Source organism: Diadema antillarum, unplaced genomic scaffold, assembly GCF_040938485.1.
Source record: "Diadema antillarum isolate AM-2024a unplaced genomic scaffold, OU_Dant_1.0 seq00001128_RagTag, whole genome shotgun sequence".
In the NCBI taxonomy this organism is placed as follows: Eukaryota; Metazoa; Echinodermata; class Echinoidea; order Diadematoida; family Diadematidae; genus Diadema; species Diadema antillarum.
Window position 1 is genome coordinate 412,265 of NW_027271941.1, and position 20,561 is coordinate 432,825.

A 20,561-nucleotide genomic window follows, 5' to 3' on the forward strand; every position below is an offset into this window, starting at 1 on the left:
TTTGACATGATCAATGAAATAAAATAAAACAATAAAAGCAAAAATCTAGGCAACTTTAATACAGATGCTTGTATACCACCATGATAGAGGGTGACTGGAAAATTGATCACACTTTAACACTGTCAGGCTAAGTCTAATGTCCATGGATTGCACAAGTTCCAGAAATTTTCACAACTTTTAACAAAAAAGCTGAAAACATCAAAATTAGCATGGTTCCTTGCAATAGATATAAAGGAAAGCAAAACATCTGAAATAAGTTGTGATTTGAACAATATCCCACTGAGGCACAGGGGTCATGAACACTTTCATCTTTTTATTCTATTTCTTCTCCTTTTTTTTTTTCACAATGCCAACATCTTCACCAGAGTTGAGGAAGATGTAATGATTGTGTGTGGTACGTAAAGATGGATGAGAGTTAAGACCTAAGTCAGCTTTTTACATACCAGTGAATATCCCTGAACTATACATGATGTTTTTACGATACATACATTACGTATTGGGAATCTAACAAATTGTATGCATGTGACAATGGAGCACTACATAATTATTGAAACTATCCATAGGTAGTTTTCTGAAATGCAAAAAAGGAACATGAATGTACCATGGAATACCACATCACTACACCCAATCCTCTCCTGTGTCCTCTTCCTCTTCTTGTACATGCAAACTATCGAGTCTTCCAACAATGCCTGATTCGATACCAGCCACATCAGGAGGGGGCGCCCTTCGACTAGCTCCTGCGAGTGTCCTTGTGTTGGAAAAGGGAGCTTCGTCTGAGGGGACACCCTGTGCACTCCCGGTTCCGTGATTCACAGGGCTGGTGGGCGAATTCGAGCCAACTCCCCCAGCAAACTCAACGACGTCGAGCCCCATTTGCTGGGCCCCTTGCTGTCCAACATCCCCCGCTGGCCGACACTGCGGATCAGTCCCTCTGGGAACCAAGACGTCTGCATTGCTGAGGCCGCCTATGCCACCCAGTACATCAAGTGGGTACGCATCACCTCGAGCAGTCGGCTGGACAACATCCACTGGTACTCCGGTGTCAACACCACCCATGGCACCTTCCACAGCTTCAATCTGCACCCGTCCAATATTAGCCCCATCCATCATCACCTGTCCTCCTGCACCCACGAGTCTCCTACCGGTTTCACCATCATCACCTCTTGCTGCCGGTTGCATCACAACCTCTTCCACCTCTCCCTCTCCCCTGTCCTCCTGCTCCATGCCAATGCCCCCTACTGCTCCTACCAATCCTCCCACAGCCCCTTCCAAACCATTCTCCTCCTCCTCCTCCTCCTCCAGCACCTCAACGTCTCGTTGACTCCCTTGCTCTCCTCCACCATCGATGTTGCCCTCCTGCGCTGCCCCGCCTATTAAATCGGGAGGAAACATTCCTCGGACCTCAAGCACTGTATGTTGGCCCTCTTCCTCCCCACTCTCAACGTTCCTTGTGGGCACGCCCCTCCTTATGTCCAGCACGTCTGGGGCCCGCTCCCCGTGCGCCATCTCCCCTCCAGACAGCGATCCTGGAAGCATGCCACCCCTTGAGCCACAGGCACCCAGAAGATCCAATCGCTGCTGCTTTGCACCTGCTCGGAGCACATCATCAAACTCACTTGAAGGCCTTCCACCAGACGCTCCGGGACCCCCAGTGGCCCCGGCATCCGCTGCCCTACTTGCCTCTTCTCCCATCCTGCTCACCCACGAAGGCTCTCGTATCCTGGCACTGGAAGACACTGGCTTGGCAAGCTGATCTCTCTTTTTCATGGCGCAAGCAACCTGGTAGGGAGGGTTGATGGGTCCCTGAGTTGGTGGGTGGTACGTGTATCCTTCTCCAGGCTTGAGCTGTGGTGAGAAGAAGAAAAAAGCAAACAAACAGGGATGAGCAATATGGAGGCTACCAAAAAAAAAAAAAAAATTAGGAAAATGGGAGAAGACAAAGGTTTTCAGATGGAAGAAAAATGATTTCACTGCAAATGTCAATGCGCCTAGGCATTTCTACTGTCCCTTATATCACTTTCAGAATCTGTGTTGCTTACTCAATTTAATCACTTTCTTTGGTGCTGTACTCTACCATACTGTTCCTCATCTGCAAAGGTGACAGTAACATATGGCATCAACAGATCAGGTCTGAAGTATCCTTTAACTCGGCACATTGGACATCACAGCAACAATGATTATCAGATCATTAGTCCTTCATCCCTTGCTCTAGAGTGTATGATTTACCTCATCTCCCTCAAAAAAAAACTTAATTTCTCTTTTACTAGCTGCAAGCTAATGGTGAAAAGCATGTCACTTACTTCGCTTCCTATGTTTTTCTTTGAACTTGAGCTTTACATCGACAATTCATAAGAAACCAGTCTGTGGTATATTCCACTGTCATTGCATGTCCTTTATCAGGGATTGATTGAATTTCATCCATGTATCTGGCATCTTGTCATAGAAGTTGTAATGTCAGATTAATTCCAATTGTCAATACATGAAACACTGGCATATACAGGATTATGAGGGGACAGAAGGAAAATCATCCTGGCATCATATCACTGTAACTGATTGGCAAATTTCTCTTCATCAGCCTAATATACACACCAATTAGGAGGAGCCATGATAAAAAATCATTAGCACACACTGGCTATCAGGCAGAAGATTGTTACTCTAGTGAATATGACACTTTTCCAGCAATGAGGAGGTTGCTGGTTCAAGTCCGACCCGAGTATGTATGCCCACAATTTCTATCTTGGCTATTACGAAAACGCTGAATAACAGGTGCTGATTTACGTCGATGAAGGGCAATGCGGTGGTAATGGAGGTAATCAATTTCAATCACATAACTCTTTTGTCGCTTGCGACGTGGCGACATCGCAAGTTGGCATCCTCACCTCCAAGGGGTAGGTCCTGTCCGAGTCATACGCACTGAGGTCACCGCAGGCCAAGAAAGGAACGATGACTCGGTTGGGCCCTTCCAGGCTGTTGAAATCGGTATCTGAAGCACGGGCAACAATTCAATTCAAAAGACAAAATGTTCAAAACAATCACCACGGTACAATGCTTGATGTGTACTGTAATTTTAAAGGCATTGTTTACCATTTGCAGATGAAACAAAATGCTTCAAAATAGTTCTAGAATGTGAGTTATGGATAGATACAACCAATGTAAAGAGGTCAATCAGTATAATCAATTTTAAAGGTGCATAGTCCCGGTAGTGCAGAGGGCCCTGTTGATGAAACTGCCGATCACTGTTGGCATTGATACGAACATTGCCGACGTTGAGCTGTCATCAAGAGTAAAGCGAGTAGGTGTTGCTAAGTAACGTTGCCTCCGTTGTATTCTCTACGCATCATGCAGTCTGTAGTAATGCCAGGGTGCGAGCATATGTGCTTCTTATTATGACATCACAAAAGACATTTGCTAAAGCTGTCATCCCCACTCAGCCGAATCATGAGCCAAACTCTGATCGGACCACTGACTACAGTGGATCGGACTTCTTCGGACTCAGGGAAGTGGGCCACAGCGTAAGCACTAAAGAGGAGTCGATAGCATACACATACACGCACTTGTGCCGTGCGCCCGCATACACATTTGACTAAATCTCTGGGACCACATGCGTTTAAAGGGATAGAATACTGTTGGTGGAGATGAGGATTGGGCTTTTAACTTTTTGCAAGATACCAAGACACCACTTATGAAATAGTCTGTATAGAGCACACCATTCAAAGAGGAATTCAAAGTTTATTTGATGACAATCGGCTTTGGAATAGCTGAGACATTAAAAAACAGAGTAAAACAAAGAGATCATAATAAAATCTCTTTTGGATATCTCAGCCATTTCAAAACAAATTTTCATCAAATAAACATTTAATTCCTCTTGGAATTACATGTTCTTTCATATTTCACAAGACTTTTTTCACATTATATCACCAAAATATGTAAGAAAATAGAAGTTAAGTCTCAACCAAAACTATACAATCCCTTTAAGTATTGTTAAATATACAATATGTGAACAGTAGTTATAATAAAAAAATTTCTAGACTTAACTGTCTACAGTTATGGTGTAGTGAGAGAAAAATAGTGATATGACCTCATATTTTAGGCTTTACTGCAAAATTTTGTGTATGGTAGAATGTTTTGTGATACAACTGGCCTACACATACGCATCAAATTTGATAACTCCCAACAGTTTGAAATCACTGCTACCAATGGTAAACAGTACCTTTAACATAATATGATCCCATAAATCAGCAATATAAAAAGGTAGTCAAAAACAATATTGACCAGACCCATCCACAATTTCTACAACTTGCTTGACATAAATATCTGAAAACCTGCATCTCTTTTTTTTTTTCATTCGCAAAATCTGAATTTCGGAACAACATTCATGAACTAGTTTTGATTTCCAGGAAGGATATTTTGACAATGTTTGATCCTGAGTACTTTGACAATGGTAAAATGTTCATGCTGATCATTTTGGAAACAGCCTTCTTTCAAGACACAGTCATAAAAGCTTGAAGAAAAATTTCCATGATATATTTCCACACTTACCATATTTCTGATCCAGGAGAGGGTTTGACATGTTGGGTATGTAGCCAACAGGTGGTGCGTAGTTCTGGCACACGACAAAGGCCTCTGCATTTCACACAAGAGATGCTCAGTGTAACTCCTTTTCAAATTTCTGGGTAAATTTTCCTCTTATTACAAGACTAATAATATGGATTATGATACATTATTCTAAATCAATGGTTTTTGTAATGAGCACTCATTTATGATTCTACTCATTAGAGTATCTGTATGATAAAGATCAATTACAATATAGTGTGTTCATCAACACAGCTGCAAAAGATTGAAGGTACATGAACGGTTTGGTTTGGTTTGGTTTAGTTTGGTTTGGCTGCTTTTGAACGCTCAAACACAGCTGGAGAGGGAGAAAGAGATGGAAATATATATAATGTAAACACATGCTCACATACAGTCATACACACCAAAATACAAACATCATGCACACAGACGCACACCTAACTTAACAACAATAATAATAATAATAATAATAATAATAATAATAATAATAATAATAATAATAATAATAATAAAAACAATAATATTGATAATAATAACCATCATCATAATCAGTTCTTAGAAATGCATAATACCATCAAATATTAACTTTGCGTGTATAATTATAAACCAAATATTACACTAGAAATGTCGCTATGGCGACTGGTATGCCTCCGCCATAATGCATAATTCTCCTAATAGGTATAGATAGTACATGTGGACAACGTGTGATTACATTTTCACAAAATTGGCAATATATTAAAATGACAAGTTGGGCACAAATGTGTTGAATGTTCACCTTCCTTGACCTATAGAGTTGTAGGTTTAATTGGATGAATAGGAGAGCATGTATTTGGGATTTAAAGGACAAGTTCACCTTCATAAACATAAGGATTGAGAGAATGTAGCAATATTAGTAGAACACATCATTGAAAGTTTGAGGAAAATCAGACAATCCGTTCAAAAGTTATGAATTTTTGAAGTTTTTGTGCAGTACCCGCTGGATGAGAAGACTACTGCAGTGTATGAATAACTTAGATGTCACATGCGTACAACAATATAAGGAAAATATAAAGAGAATTTCACAAAATTCCATCTTTTGAAAAAAGTACACATTCCCCTGAATCGTTACCGACAAATGTTATGGGTAATATTATTCCCCCTGCCTTTAGAAAGAGGCAAGTCAAGTGCACTTTTATTATGCCAAAAAAGTGAAAATATGTTTGAATTTTCTTTTACATTTTCTTTATACTGTTGTACGCATATGACTCACAAGCTGTAGTAGTCTCCTCATCCAGCGGTTCCAACACAAAAATTTAAAAAATTCATAACTTTTGCATCGACTGTGCAATTTTCCTCAAACTTTCACTGATGTGTTCTACTAATATTGTTGCATTTTCTCAATCCTTATGTTTATGAAGGTGAACTTGTCCTTTAAGGATTTTAACTTGACTTTGACCCATTCACACGTTTATGCATTGAGTAATTTTCAAGGTATGGAGAAAAATTGCAATTTCTGTATCAAATAGTAAATTGTTACGATTTTCATCTGGCCTTTGACCCTAAAATTCATAAGAATTCATAAGAACATGCATAAATATGTAGCACGTTTCAAGATAACTTGAGCCACTTCCGAGATATGGAGGAAAAAATTAGTTCAGCACTTTCACTTGAGATTTGACCTTTTGACCTTTGAGGCAAAACAAAAGAAAAAAAAAACTTTCCAGAGAATCTCTGTTCGGTTATACATGCATACATCAAGTGTAAAAAAAAAAAAATCCTGCTGGCATTGCATAAACATGAGGGAAATAGTAAAATTTTGAAGCATTGCCCTTGACCTTTGACCCCTGACCTTTGACCCCATGAACCCTAGATTCTCTAGATAATCACTGCCAGGCAGTACTGTATATATGCTTTGTTCCGTGAAGATACCATGAACAATTTCCAAGGTACAGAGAAAAAAAAGGTGAAGTTTTGATATTTTTACTTGACCTTTTGACCTTTGACCTCATAACCCAAACTTTCACCAGAGAATCTTAATTGGGTAATACATATATACACTAAGTTTCAAGAAAATATCTTCAGGCATTGCATAGATATGGTGGAAATAGTGAAATTTTATGTATTTGACCTTGACCTTTTGACCTTTGACCTTGAGCATGTGCACCCTAAAGTTGATAGGCACAACTTCACCCCTTGATACACATACATGCCAAGTTTCATTAGGATACCTCAAAAGGTTTTGATAGTTACCCTGTCCACAAAATTCATTACGGACGGAAGGACGGACGGACGGACGGACAACCCGAAAACATAATGCCTCCGGCACCACTTCGTGGCGGAGGCATAAAAACTCAATGTTCATGTAACAGTAATGTAATCAACATTACCAAACAGACATAGATGTACACAGACATGAGGACAGAGAGAGAGCGACAGACTAAATCGAGGTGCTGGCCACTTACCTATGCTAGAATTTCGACTGCTGCGAGGCTTTGAGATGGTGACTTGGGGGAAGAAAATCTTGAGTTGAGCATACAGTAAGGTCACATCTTTTCCTCGAAATATCTGCACAAAAGATACATGAGCAGAGTCAGAATCACTGCTAAACAACCGTTACTTTTGGACAACATTTTGTTTGTCAACGGCAAGATATGATACAGGCGACTCCCATTAGAACAAAACTCTCTGGACCAGCAGTTTTCTTTCACTATCAATACAACATATTTTATTATAGTCCAACAAAAAGTATACATGTGTATACAGACATGTACATTGTAGATAATAATTTGGGGATCTGAATTTCCACTTTTTTGTAATAAGAGTTTCGGTCTAACTGCTTTCATTGTAATGGGAGTAGACTATACATCTGAGAAATATACTCTTTCACACTAGAGTCAAATTTCTGCTGATGACATGCAAGGTTTACCGTACATTTAAAAAAAAAAAGCACCAGGTACTTTCAGTAAGAAACATATAAAACAGATTTATGCAGATGCATCATGCTTACAGAAGATGTTGCTTGTTGTAAATGATATACTGAGTTTCCAATGGATGATACAGTAGTCTGAGCTCATTTTCGTATTAGGAGCAAAGCCAAATCTGCTTGATACATAAAATCTTTCATCTCATTGTTCACACTGTTTATAGAAGCATCTACCAATGTCAGGATGTAACTAATCATATGCAAGCACTTTGCAGAAAGCAATGAAAGTGACCCTTGCAAATATTGATATTATGCTGCATTATGCCCCTGCCATGTTTTGTTGCATTATGAATACAGAGAATGATATGGGCTTTGGACAAATTAGATTGCGTTGAACTGCATTACCGGTATACTATGCTTCACTAGATTGGTAAGCCTGAAGACATGCTTACTCCTCCTAAACAGCAATTCTTCAACATTAATTGATTTTGTGAAGTCAGGGCATTGCTTTGGTTATAGTTCATGAAATGATGGACATTACCTTGGCAACAAATGTCCCACCGGGCTTCAATACATGTGTGGTGATGTTTAGCGCCTGAAAATATCGAAAGACACAGGAGACAAAAATGGTACTTGGATAAATACGATGTTTGTGTTCAACCGCATCTGTCCCACAAATCTTTGCTCACTACACTACATTTCCATTCACATCATGTAAAAAAAACAACAACACACACAGAAATGCAAAAAGAAAAGAAAAGAAAACAAAACATGCAATGCAACAGGCTGCCTGATATCTGGGACTCAAGACAAATCTAACCTTTACGGGGAATAAAAGCCAAATGTACATGTGGACTGAGTGAAAGCAGCAATATTGGTAGAACACATCAGCAAAGTTTGAGGAAAATTGAATAATTCATTCAGAAGTTACGAATTCTATTTGGTATAACCATCACTGGAGAAGGAGATGACAATAGTTTGTAATGTCAAAGGAGGAAAATGATACACACCAAACAACAAAACAAAAAAACCACAAAATTTATGTTTTTTTGGAAAGTACATATTTCCTGGACTTGTTAAATACTAACATATGTTTAGAGGCAATGCTATGAGTATTCCTCCTGTTTTCTGAACAAAGGTATCTATGAGTGAAGTTCTCTCTCATTATGCTAGAAAAACAAAAATATGCTGACTTTTTTCATATTTTCTTTATATCATTGTAGTAATTTTGCAGTCTTCTCATCCAGCGATGGTGGCAACAATAACTTTTGAACAAACGATTCTCTTTTCATCAAAACTTTGCTGATGTATTCTATGAAAAATGCTGCATGTGTGAACAATATACTAGTAAGGAAAATATAAAGGGAATTCTACAAGGGTAGCAATTATTCCCCCTGCTTTCTGAAAGCCGGTAGTCAAGTGCTCTTTCATTATGCTAGAAAAGTGAATTTTTGTGGAATTCCCAAAGTTACATTTTCTTTATATTGTTCTCCACACATGACATCATAACCTCTAGTAGTCTCCTCATCCAGCAGGTTCAAACACCAAAACTTTAAAAATTCATAACTTTTGCATTGATTGCCTGATTTTCCTCAAACTTTCACTGATGCGTTCTACTAATGTTGCTGCTCTCACTCAATCCACATTTCTGTTTGGGTTTTGGTTTCCTTTAATTGATGACATGGTAGCACAATTCATGGTACCATTCCTGACTGGAGGTCAGTCTCAGAGTTGAATGATGGGGCTGTGACTACCCTTACACAACTATGCACACAACATGAACTGAGAGGTTGCAAGCTTGCTCTCACTTGTCAATACAGTGGACTCCTGATCTAACAAAGTCCTTGGGCCCCAGCAGTTTTCTTTCCTTATATCAAAATTTTGTTATAACCAAACAAAGCAAACAACTAAAAAACATGGAGCGGATAATGTTGTGGTCTTAATTTCACCTCGTTATAACCAGAAATTTGTTATAACTGTGTTTGTTATAATGGTGCACTGCATCTTCGGAATATTTTGTTACGATTTTAATAGCACACACTAACAGCTTTGTTGATACTTTGTAAATCCTACATGGCATAAAATATACAAAAACACGCTCTAATAAAGATGGAAATACTTCTACTGAAAGAAGCATTGGATCCACATTATGATGGGGGGGGGGGGGGAGGGGGGGGGGTATTCAGTATCTACTAGGAAGACTTACAGCAAGGAGAAGCTGAGCTTGGATGTACTCATCAATGTCATGCAGACCAGTCACTAGGATGAAGAAAAGATATACAGGTGAATTCCATTTTATAATCCTGTCACTATCATCAGCCACAATATTTCTTTATAATTTTGCTTTATAACAGAATATAACCTTATTGATTTCAAGTGTACAGTAAACCTCAAGGTGAGTGACAAGGTATATCTATTGTACATACAGTACTTACTCCAAGATGTTAATACAACAAATGATGGTTTACCAAGAAATGATTTGATTGTACATAAGAGTTATAACATCACCATATGCGATCTGGATGAATGAAATGATTATCAAATCCTCAAAGGTTCTTTTATATGAAAGCCATAAAGGATCACTTGATACTAGTTACACAAACGTTTGGCAACTAACAGACAATTCTCGCTATAGCCAATGACGTGAAAAACTGCACACGCTAAAGAACTCTGTGGGATTCCTCGGTCCATTGTTCGCTTCCGGTTGTCAAACGTGAGTCGCAGTTCCCATATGATTCAATGGAGTTCTTTCTCTGCTGTTCCGTTGTTAGCCCTTTTTTTCTTGGCTATAATTCAGCTTAAAGGAGTTGAAAGTGTCTATCAAGCTTTACTGATTTGCAGTCACTAGAGTCATGGTTCACTACTACAAGGCTTCAATGTGCTGGTCACATGATGGAAAGCGAAGAAATATTCAACAAAAAATACCTCTTTATAAAGACACAGCGTGTTGTAAGTGCATGTGCAGCCAAAACCGGGGCTAGTTTGCCACCCGAGCTACTCCATAATGCATCTAAATGCTGCTCTGCGCACGGCACCTACGTATGGGCGATACCCTCAATTACAAGCTCTTGCTCATTTTTGCCAACTTTTGATCACCTTTGCATTGTATGCACTGTGTACTTCTTTGGAAAAAATAAAAAACAAACATGATTTCCATTCATGGCTTACAGCACTCTAAATCCTTATCAATACTGTACAGTTGTGTAATCATGCCATCTCAAAGAGAGAAATTGAAAAGTAATCCAATCAATGGTCTAAACACACTGTAGAAAGACTGTTTGGTTGTCATTGTTTCCAATCAATGGTTAATCTTTTATGAGGATATATGTACATTTTGTATATCTATATTTTTTTCTTGAAGTTTCTGGACAGCCACCTCTTCATATTCTTAAAGGGATGGTACAGTATTGGTGGGGATGAGAATTGGGCTTTAAACTTTTTGCGAGATACCAAAAAAAACACTTATGAAATAGTACAGAGCACACCATTTTATGAGGAATTCAAAGTCTATTAGACGAAAATCGGGTTTGGAATGACTGAAACATCCAAAAACAAAGTAAAACAAAGCAATTGTGATAAAAGGTGGGTCCCACACTTTATTAGAATCACTCGGTTTTGGATATCTCAGCCATTTCAAAACCAATTTTCATTAAATAAATGTTAAATTCCTAATGGAATTACTTGCTCTTTTATATTTCATAAGAGGTTTTTCATTATCTCACCAAAAACTATTAGAAATCTGAAATTAGGTCTCAATCAAAACTATACAATCCCTTTGATCAATGAAATTTCAATACAATTATATGGGATGACTTTCCATCATTTTTCTCTTGATTGTGTTTTCACAACTGATCATGCTCCCCTTATCTGACAAGAGGCATTCATCTAGTTCTGCTAATTTCTTTGTTGTGTATTTTTGCTAATCTGTCAGCCAACCATATTAATCCCCTGCTAATCCCTTGTTAATCTCACCATCTGGAGCTCCATCACAGACTACCAAGTCTGCCTTTTCTCCTTCAAAGTGGGTGATGATCTCACGTGCAGTGGATTCCTGAAATCAGGAGAAAAGGAAATGTTCTCATTGAAAAATCTACTTTTTAAACTCACAAAACACAGGACAGTGAAAAAAAAGGCCCCTGACACATATGACACAGCTGCTGCAACCATTATAGTGAACTCCAATGCACAACAGTTGAAATTGGAAGAATTATTTTGACAGTGATGGCTGGTGGTCACCTACATTGTGAGTACGGTCAGGCGGGGACAGAGTACAGGCAACTCCCACTATACCAAAATCCTCTAGATTGGCAAATTTCTTTTGTTACATCAAAATTTCATTATAGCACAAAAAATAAAGTATGCAAATATATATATATATATATATATACATATATATATATATATATATATATATATATATATATATATATATATATAATAGATAATTCTTGAACCAGAATTTGTACTTTGTTGTAACAAAATTTCACTGTAACAGGAGTGCACTGTATTGCACAATCTTTGAGGTCTTGAACAAATAGCCCATTAACCTGATTTCTCATTTCAAACGTACACGACAGTGTGGTGTTTTTTATTTCCTTTCTTTTTTGACATTTTACAAAAAGATAGATTACTGAGAACACCTCGTTTAACATGGGACAAACACAGAAAAGAAAAAGAAAAATACTTTAGAGTATACTGAAGCTAACATACTTACAGCAAATACAACCATGCTCTTTTAGGCTTTTTGGTCATCAAAGAATGAGGAAAGAAGGCACCCCAATGATTATTTCTTTTTTTTTTTTCAAAACACTTACACAAAATATGACGTAGAAATGTTATTACCTTCACAATTTTCTTACAGGCCAAACTCCTTTCTTTCCTATCTTTCAAATTTTAACTCTTGTGGTGCTCAATCATATTACATTCCCCAATATGAATTTCATTTGCACAAGTTGGTTTGAAGCATCTTGCTACATCTAGCATCAGAAATGACACTGCAGCTTTGCGATCAAAGAAAACCCCATTGAGGTCCAAAAATGGAACACACTGAAGAAGCAGATCTAGAGAAGGCTAGCTTGTCGGTTGCCATAGATACCTTTGTGATATCTCCTTGAATCTGGATAACTCCAGGAAGTGGGGCCATTGCTTGCAGGTCAACTGCTACTATCTTGGTTCCATCGAATGACCCATCTTTTCCTCTGCAGAAATATGAAGAAAAAAAAAATAAAACAAACTAGAATTATCACTGAAGGAGATTAATACCCCCGCCCCTAGTGTTGCTTAATAATATGTGATGTCATGAGGGCAATGACGTTAATACCAAGTTTGTGCACTTGTCGAATTGAAAACAGAATAATTTTAGTTTACTGTACAATTACAGAGTTGACACTGAGTATAAAACTTACAGCAAATGGAAACTTGCTTTCCACCAGCATCACTACACTTGTACTGTAAAGACCATCATACACACCAAATTTGACCTTCACAGCTTGAATGGTTTATTTTGATACAAAAATGAGTCATTACCATGGCAACACATTTTCCTTCAACTAACACATTGGTGTCTTGCAAAACTACACTTCTAGATCATGATACATACTAAATTTGACTTTAATTGCTTGAATGATGGAAAAGTTATTCGATCTGCAAGGTTTTGGCAAAATTGTGGTTACCATGGCAATGGTTTGTGTGACAAACACAAAAATTATGTGTTCCACATCTATACCTCAGGGCCATAATGCCTACCAAATTTGGTTTCAATTGCTTGAAAACTGAGGATTTAAAAAAAGCAAACATGCGGTTACCATGGCAACGCATTGTCCGATACAAATACAAAGGACATTTTGGAAAACTACACTTAAAGAGCATCATACACACCAAATTTCAATTTCATAGATTAAGTGGTTCAATTTGATACAAAAATGAGTGGGTACCATGGCAACACATTTTTCTTATATTAACACATTGGTGTCTTGCATAACTACACCTCCCGATCATCATACATACTAAATTTGACCTTAAAGGACAAGTTCACCTTCATTGACTTGCCTCTTTCTAAAGGCAGGGGGAATAATATTACCCATAACATTTGTCGGTAACGAGTCAGGGGAATGTGTACTTTTTTCAAAAGATGGAATTTTGTGAAATTCTCTTTATATTTTCCTTATATTGTTGTACGCATGTGACATCTAAGTTATTCATACACTGCAGTAGTCTTCTCATCCAGCGGGTACTGCACAAAAACTTCAAAAATTCATAACTTTTGAACGGATCGTCTGATTTTCCTCAAACTTTCAATGATGTGTTCTACTAATATTGCTACATTCTCTCAATCCTTATGTTTATGAAGGTGAACTTGTCCTTTAATTGCTTGAATGATGTGGAAGTTATTCAATCCACAAGGTTTTGGTAAAATTATGGTTACCATGGCAACGCTCTGTCTGACAAACACAAAAATTATGTGTTCCACATTTATGCCTCAAGGCCATAATGCCTACCAAATTTGATTTCAATTGCTTCAAAACTGTGGAAGTTGTTCACTCCACAAGATTTTGAAGAAAACATGCGGTTACCATGGCAACGCTTTGTCAAGTACAAACACAACGAGTGTCTTGCATAACTAAACCTATAGATCATCATAGATACCAATTTTGAAATTGATTGCTTAAATACTATGGAAGTTATTCAATCCACAAGGTTTTGGTAAAATTATGGTTACTATGGCAACGCATTGTCCGGCAAACACAAAAAACATGTCTTGCACATCTATACCTCAATATCATCATTTACCCTAAGTTTCATTCAAATTGCTTCAAAACTGTAGGAGGAATTCGCGATGCAAGATTTTGCAACAGACCGACCGACCGACCGACCGACCGCCCGCCCACCCGACTGCCCGACCAACATCACGGTGATTCCTATATACCCCTTCACACTATGTGTGGCGGGGGTATAATAAAACACAGTTAAACAAAAACAGCAATGACACCGAGTCCTTATTGATGCTCAAGGCTCTCTAGATATAATTAAACAATTGACAATGCAGTATCATGTCTAACACTGGTAACATGATCACACACATTTTTTCAATACCTCAAAACTTCCTTGTCCAGGAACCTCACTACACTCACTGAATAAAATTTGTATTCTTTTCCACCAAGATGTGTTAAATCCTGATTTCCCATGATGAAGGATTTCATAAAAGGCTCAACAACTACAGATCAAGTACATTTCAAAACTGTCTAGTTTATATGTTTATAATGCATGTTAATAATTCCGCGTATGTTTATAATTCTGCGGAATCAGGACAATTAATCACTGGAACATACAGCATGCAAAAAAAAAATATTCGTGTGCTTCTATTTTCACACTAGCTTCTGGCTGGACGAAATGCACAAAAATGTCTACACCATGAAAATTGCCACTTTTACAGTACCGTGTCATTCTACCTTTTGAATGAGACACTGTACATACCTCATCTTCCTACTAAGAACTTGGCTCCAGCTTCCAGGTGCTGCGCAAAGGTCAACAACCTTTGTTACTCCTGTAAAAGAAAAAAATGCACTTGAGTGAAGAAGAATGGGAGCGAGAGATACACAAAACTAGATTTAGTGAGAGGGAGGTAGTAAGGAGGAGAGATGAAGACAAGAGAATTTTATCATTTCATATGATATCACAGCCTTTACACAAGACCAGTGCATCAAAGATGGGCATACTCGTGAAATGGGCCCCACCACTGCCTGTCTGTACAAATACTATAGCACTTTAGCAGCTTTCCTATTATACTTGTGAGTTCATCCCCACTGTGTGGCTCTACAAAACGGCATAATTGATGCATGATTGATACAGCGGAGAGCCCATTTCAACAGATAGAATCTTCACTTCTTCCTTCCTTTTTATTCCTGTGTTTTTTCTTTTCTTTCTCTCTTTTATTCTTGGAAAAACTTCCTTAGTGTACCTCAAATAATTCAACCATAAATACAACCCTAAACCAACCTCAACCCTAAACCTAACCTAATCTTGCTTGCTAATGCATGGATCATGCATGCGCACTGCAGTGGGGCCTACTTCCAGATTTTGCCCAAAGAAGAACACAAAGTTTTATAAATCTTGAAATCACAGTTCACTGGCAACTCTCTGATAATCTCCAGACATGTTCCTGGGTTCTTCATGGTGACATGCAGCATCAAATATGACCTTGGCTTTATGATGTCATAGATTTACTTCCATTTCAAGAAGTGCCCATCTCAATATTCATACACCTCATAATCATGGCACTTTTGAAGTCATGTGTGGATAAAACATTACATAGACCAATTAATAGTTCATATTTCCCTGTCACACCATGGACCTACAATGGTCACACACACTAGCTCTGCCTTAATACCATGCAGCAGATGCCAGTGATATAGAATGCCTCCTTTAACCCGTTCCTCCCGCAATTCTCTGAGCACCTTCAATGCCCCCAAATTACATTCTTTTTGCAGGTCAACAGAGAACAGACAGGTTGGTAATCCACCTGTCTGAAAGCAGTGAAGCGAGCGGTACATGTAACCCCTTTCCAAGGTCAACTACATGTGCCATCAAACAATGATTTTTTTACGCAAAAAAAAAAGATGCACCTGAATGGGGTCAGCGAATTGAATAGTCTAGAGATCAACCTTGATCACTTAGTGTACATCTTTATACGATTTTTAAAAGTAGGTTTTCTAGATCTAGATCTAGTTTTTCTAGGCCTACAGCAATACAAGCTCACACTAGAAGTAAATTAAAGTTACATATTGGAGAAAGGGCAAATAATACTGTGAATGTGATACATGCAGTTTTCATACAAAAAGAAAACAGATATTGATAGAATAAACTCTATTCCATAAATCTTTCTATCAATTTTAAAAAAAAAAATCTGAGCAGCATATCTATTAAAACACAAATTAACAATTAGCTCCACTCATGTTAATATGAATCTACAATGTAAGCCACGAAGGCACTCCTGGTAAATTTAGATCTAGGATATGGGAACCTATTTACTAGATTCCTGTAAAGAACAGCTAAAAAGGCTTTTAATAGTTAATGGCCACACACTGAACCATTGCATCTAGTCAGCGGAATTGCACAGTTGCACTGTCTGCATGGTTAGTCTTTGCAAGATTTAGAATCTAGTTCCTAGATCTTTTGAGGCAGAGCTGGTCATGGTCGGGTTATATATCAGATCTAGACTCTAGTCTCTAGATACTCTAGACCTAGGGTAGAGCCCCCAGTATTCGGTCATTTAAGCTTTTCTGAAATATTTTTCAAACTTACATCATATCTACAGCTATGCACAATGTATGTGAAAATACATCAAATTTCTTTAATCTCAATTTTCATTTTGTTAAATATCACACAGAATTTCACAAAATCCCAAAATATATCACCTTGAAAATTCCCCAGAATACGGTCACCGCGCAGTATATATTCGGTCAAGCGGTATGCGCGTTCAAAGTCAATGCGTGTTCAAGACAGCTGAAAAACGCGCCGCGCATTACCTTGTTGGTGCCAAATTGCATATGAGACGTTGCGGTGCCCTTTGGGGTTGGTGACCGAATACTGGGGAATCGGCACTTGCATTCAACCCTTGTACATTGAGACGCTGCATCAGACATATGGAAATTTTTTATTTCTGTTGCGTTTTTTAGGACACCATCACACTCGACGCTAGGGATAAGCAAAAAATCCCGCAAGAAAACGGCATATTTCTCAATTTCTAGCGCTTTTCGGCAAACCATACTCTTATTAGTGGGCTCAATCCGTGTACGCTTTTGCAAAGTCTCGCCGAGTCTGCACTTTTGACAGTGAAATTTGGGATTTTGGATGGATTTTTGGAGGGGGCTAATAGATAATTAAGGCCAAGGGAGTTTCCTGTCGGGAATGAGTGTAGGGTTGGACCTACTACTCATCGAGCCTAATGTTTATATGCTTGATAAGAATATTTAACACTGAAATTCACGTAAAAAACCTGACCTACGTGATTGAGAAAATCCAGCTCTATCAAATGCCGTTGTTCCCTTTTCGATTCGAAGTTTCAGTGCAAAAATATCGCCGACGAACTTGCGTGGCCTCATTTCAGCTCCCCGCAGTAAATCGCGTTATTAGGATCAACCACTGTTTTTGCATTGACAACGCACGCAAACCGAGTTGTATTGAACACCGTGTTGTACAAAGCTTTTTAGAAGCCTTTTAGAAACTTCCATAGACATTACATTGTGCTGTCATTACGATTTGGTGAAAATATTCATTCGAAATTTTGTCCTTGATTAAAATCATTAATGAACAGTGAATTATCGCGTTTTCCCACACCATCCTCATCTACATTCAAAGCCAATCCATTTTTATGTGCTTTGCGCGAGGAGAAGTGCGTACTAAGTGTTCAGTGCGCGAATTATATGTGGTCAGTTTAAAAGGAGGTGGTCGATATGTAGTAGGGCTACCATACAACTACAGGTACTTGGTTCTCTATAGACATATTCTCTCTCCAATGGACTGTGATATTCTTCAACAAGACATCTCAGCACTGTGTGATTGGCAGTCACAATGGCAGATGAAGTTCAATAGTTCAAAATGTCATATTATGAGAATAACACACAAGAGAAGCCCTCACCACCACAAGTATGTCATGAAAGACTCCGTCCTACAGGAAGTGAAACATCATCCTTACCTGGGCATTGAACTGACAGATAACCTTACCTGGTCAAGACACATCAATCAGACAATCTCTGGCGCAAACAAGATCTTAGGTCTCCTGCGCCGTAACCTCTGGAGCTGCACTAAATCTACCAAAGAAATAGCTTATAAAACCCTTGTACGCCCTAAACTAGAGTATTGTTGTGCTATCTGGGACCCTCATCAAGTCACCCACACCACCAACTTAGAGAAAGTCCAAAGAAGATCTGCTAGGTTTGTCACCAACGACTTCAGGAAAACCAGCAGTGTTACAGACATGCTCCAAGATCTAAAGTGGGACTCTCTTCAAAGACGACGCACAATTGCCAGGCTTTCACTGATCTATCTATAAAGAAACTCATTGTTTAATCCCGTCAAACATAAATCATCTTAAAAGGAATGTCAGAAGTGGACCAGCAACCAGGTTAAATCAACCCTTGAATTACAATACTATTCAGACCAACAAAGATTGTTACCACCAGTCACTTTATCCAAAGACAATCCCAATTTGGAACACACTGCCAGCTGAAATAAAATCTGCAACCAATATTGATATCTTTAAATCTCGTTTGTCCAAAATGAGATTTTAAAGTGCTGCAACTGTATGCATGAGGGACTGCACGTTTATAGCCCAGCAGCGGCGGTTGGTGCAGTACTGACAAGACAAGACAAGACAAGACAAGACAAGACAAGTAGATGTCTACCGGTATGTGAATTGGTGTGATTTGCGTGTGTTGTGACAGTAGAACTTACTGGTTGGTGATTAGTGATATTATTAAAGTGACGGAATACCGGTAGGTGACCGAATAATTTACTGGAACTCTTACCCTATCTGTTAAAATATACCTTAGTAGGTTTCCATCTTGTCCATGCCATACCCACCACTATTCCATAGTTTCACCTGGTGTTCACGACTAACGCTAACGTTACGTTTTACGACTTCACACAGATCTAATTTAGAAATAGAATAAACACGATCAGCTACGGAACTGCCATTGCAATATAATATCATAGCATTTGTTAAGTCATGAATACGGTAAACACCCCTCCTAGAAAGCTAACTAGTTAGGTCGAATTTAATCTGAACTCAATCACGCATTGCATTGACATGTGGCGCTTAATTTAGTCTAATACGTTTTGTAGCTATCGACTTACCACACACAAAACTCAGCACGCGGGACTTCGACATAACACTTGTCGTATATCTAGACACATTTCTACAAAACTTGCCTTTAAATATATCAAACTCCTCGTTGATTTGCAGCAATTTGAAAGCACTCCGAGCTCGCCATCCTTCTTCTTTGGCCAAGCGATAATAAATATCTCTTTTGTCCTTTGAAGAACGTCCCATGTCAACTTTACATTTGAGAGTACAATATTAGGGGTGTGTTGGTTGTGTGATGTGGTGTGCGGCGCGCGCGGCGTAACACCACCACCAAAGATCGTAACACACGTACACTTTATTTTGTAGAGAGAAATGTTCACAAATATTTATGCTTTGTTGAGGATGGCGAAAGGATCCTATTAAAAGCTATTGATTGCAGAATTGATTGATCTTATTTCTGCATTTCTTTTTTTTAATACATAAATGTAACAAAAAGTCACTTGAACAAAGTTATTCGAATACAATATTGTTTGAATCAAAGAGTTGAAACAGGTAGGTAAAGCAAAATGCGAGACATTGTTCCATTTTTCAATTTCATTTTTTTTTCCATGAAACCTCTTTATACAAAATGAAGATGAGCAGGCGTTATTTTATATCTTTTTTATATGAAAACTTAAAAATCACATGAACATGCCGTTTAAGACACAAATAAGATAAGTGTATACCATGATGTGTAACATTTATTTTCATTCATTCATTTTTTTTTTGATTTCCAACAGAAACATATAAATACTTTACAGAAATTGAATACATAGATTTTATCATGATACATAATAAAGGATACGTTTACAAAATATTGATACAAAGACGGATAACTAACCTAACTAACCCGAAACAGACACCCTGAACAAATTCCTACACTGTAAGTCGCTGTCATGCAGGAATTTCCGAGAGAGAGAGAGTGTGTGTGTGTGTGTGTGTGTGTGACAGAAACTTATTACGCGGAGTGAAGATAAAAGACAAAAAAAAAAACAAGACTATAACAAGACGAAATGGATGCATGGAGCCGCTGATGAGCCATGATTTTGTAAGGATATAAAGTTGGATTTTCCCATGCATTGCAACCATTGGAGGATCAGCACAATTTTATGATTTCTTAATGTTAATATACAAAATATCAATTTTCATGATGAGATTTACATAAGTTCTTGTAACTGTTCAGATTTTTTTCCCGTCATAAGTATTCTTAAAAGAACCTAAACTTGGGGACGTCTTTATATTGTT

The 20,561-nt window shown here is 38.2% G+C and overlaps 1 protein-coding gene across 1 annotated transcript; it reads right to left on the bottom strand.

Annotated features, from left to right (window-relative positions):
* Positions 1 to 618: 618 nt before the first annotated feature.
* Positions 619 to 19,564, bottom strand: LOC139744003 (uncharacterized). Its single transcript, XM_071654470.1, has 10 exons — positions 19,403 to 19,564; positions 14,948 to 15,017; positions 12,570 to 12,672; positions 11,447 to 11,525; positions 9,681 to 9,733; positions 8,016 to 8,069; positions 7,014 to 7,116; positions 4,540 to 4,623; positions 2,880 to 2,983; positions 619 to 1,845 (listed from the first exon to the last, which is right to left on the bottom strand). Exons 1-10 carry the CDS (start codon positions 19,521 to 19,523, stop codon positions 619 to 621), a joined length of 1,998 nt encoding a protein of 665 aa, XP_071510571.1. The 5' UTR covers positions 19,524 to 19,564.
* Between the last annotated feature and the right edge of the window lie 997 nt (positions 19,565 to 20,561).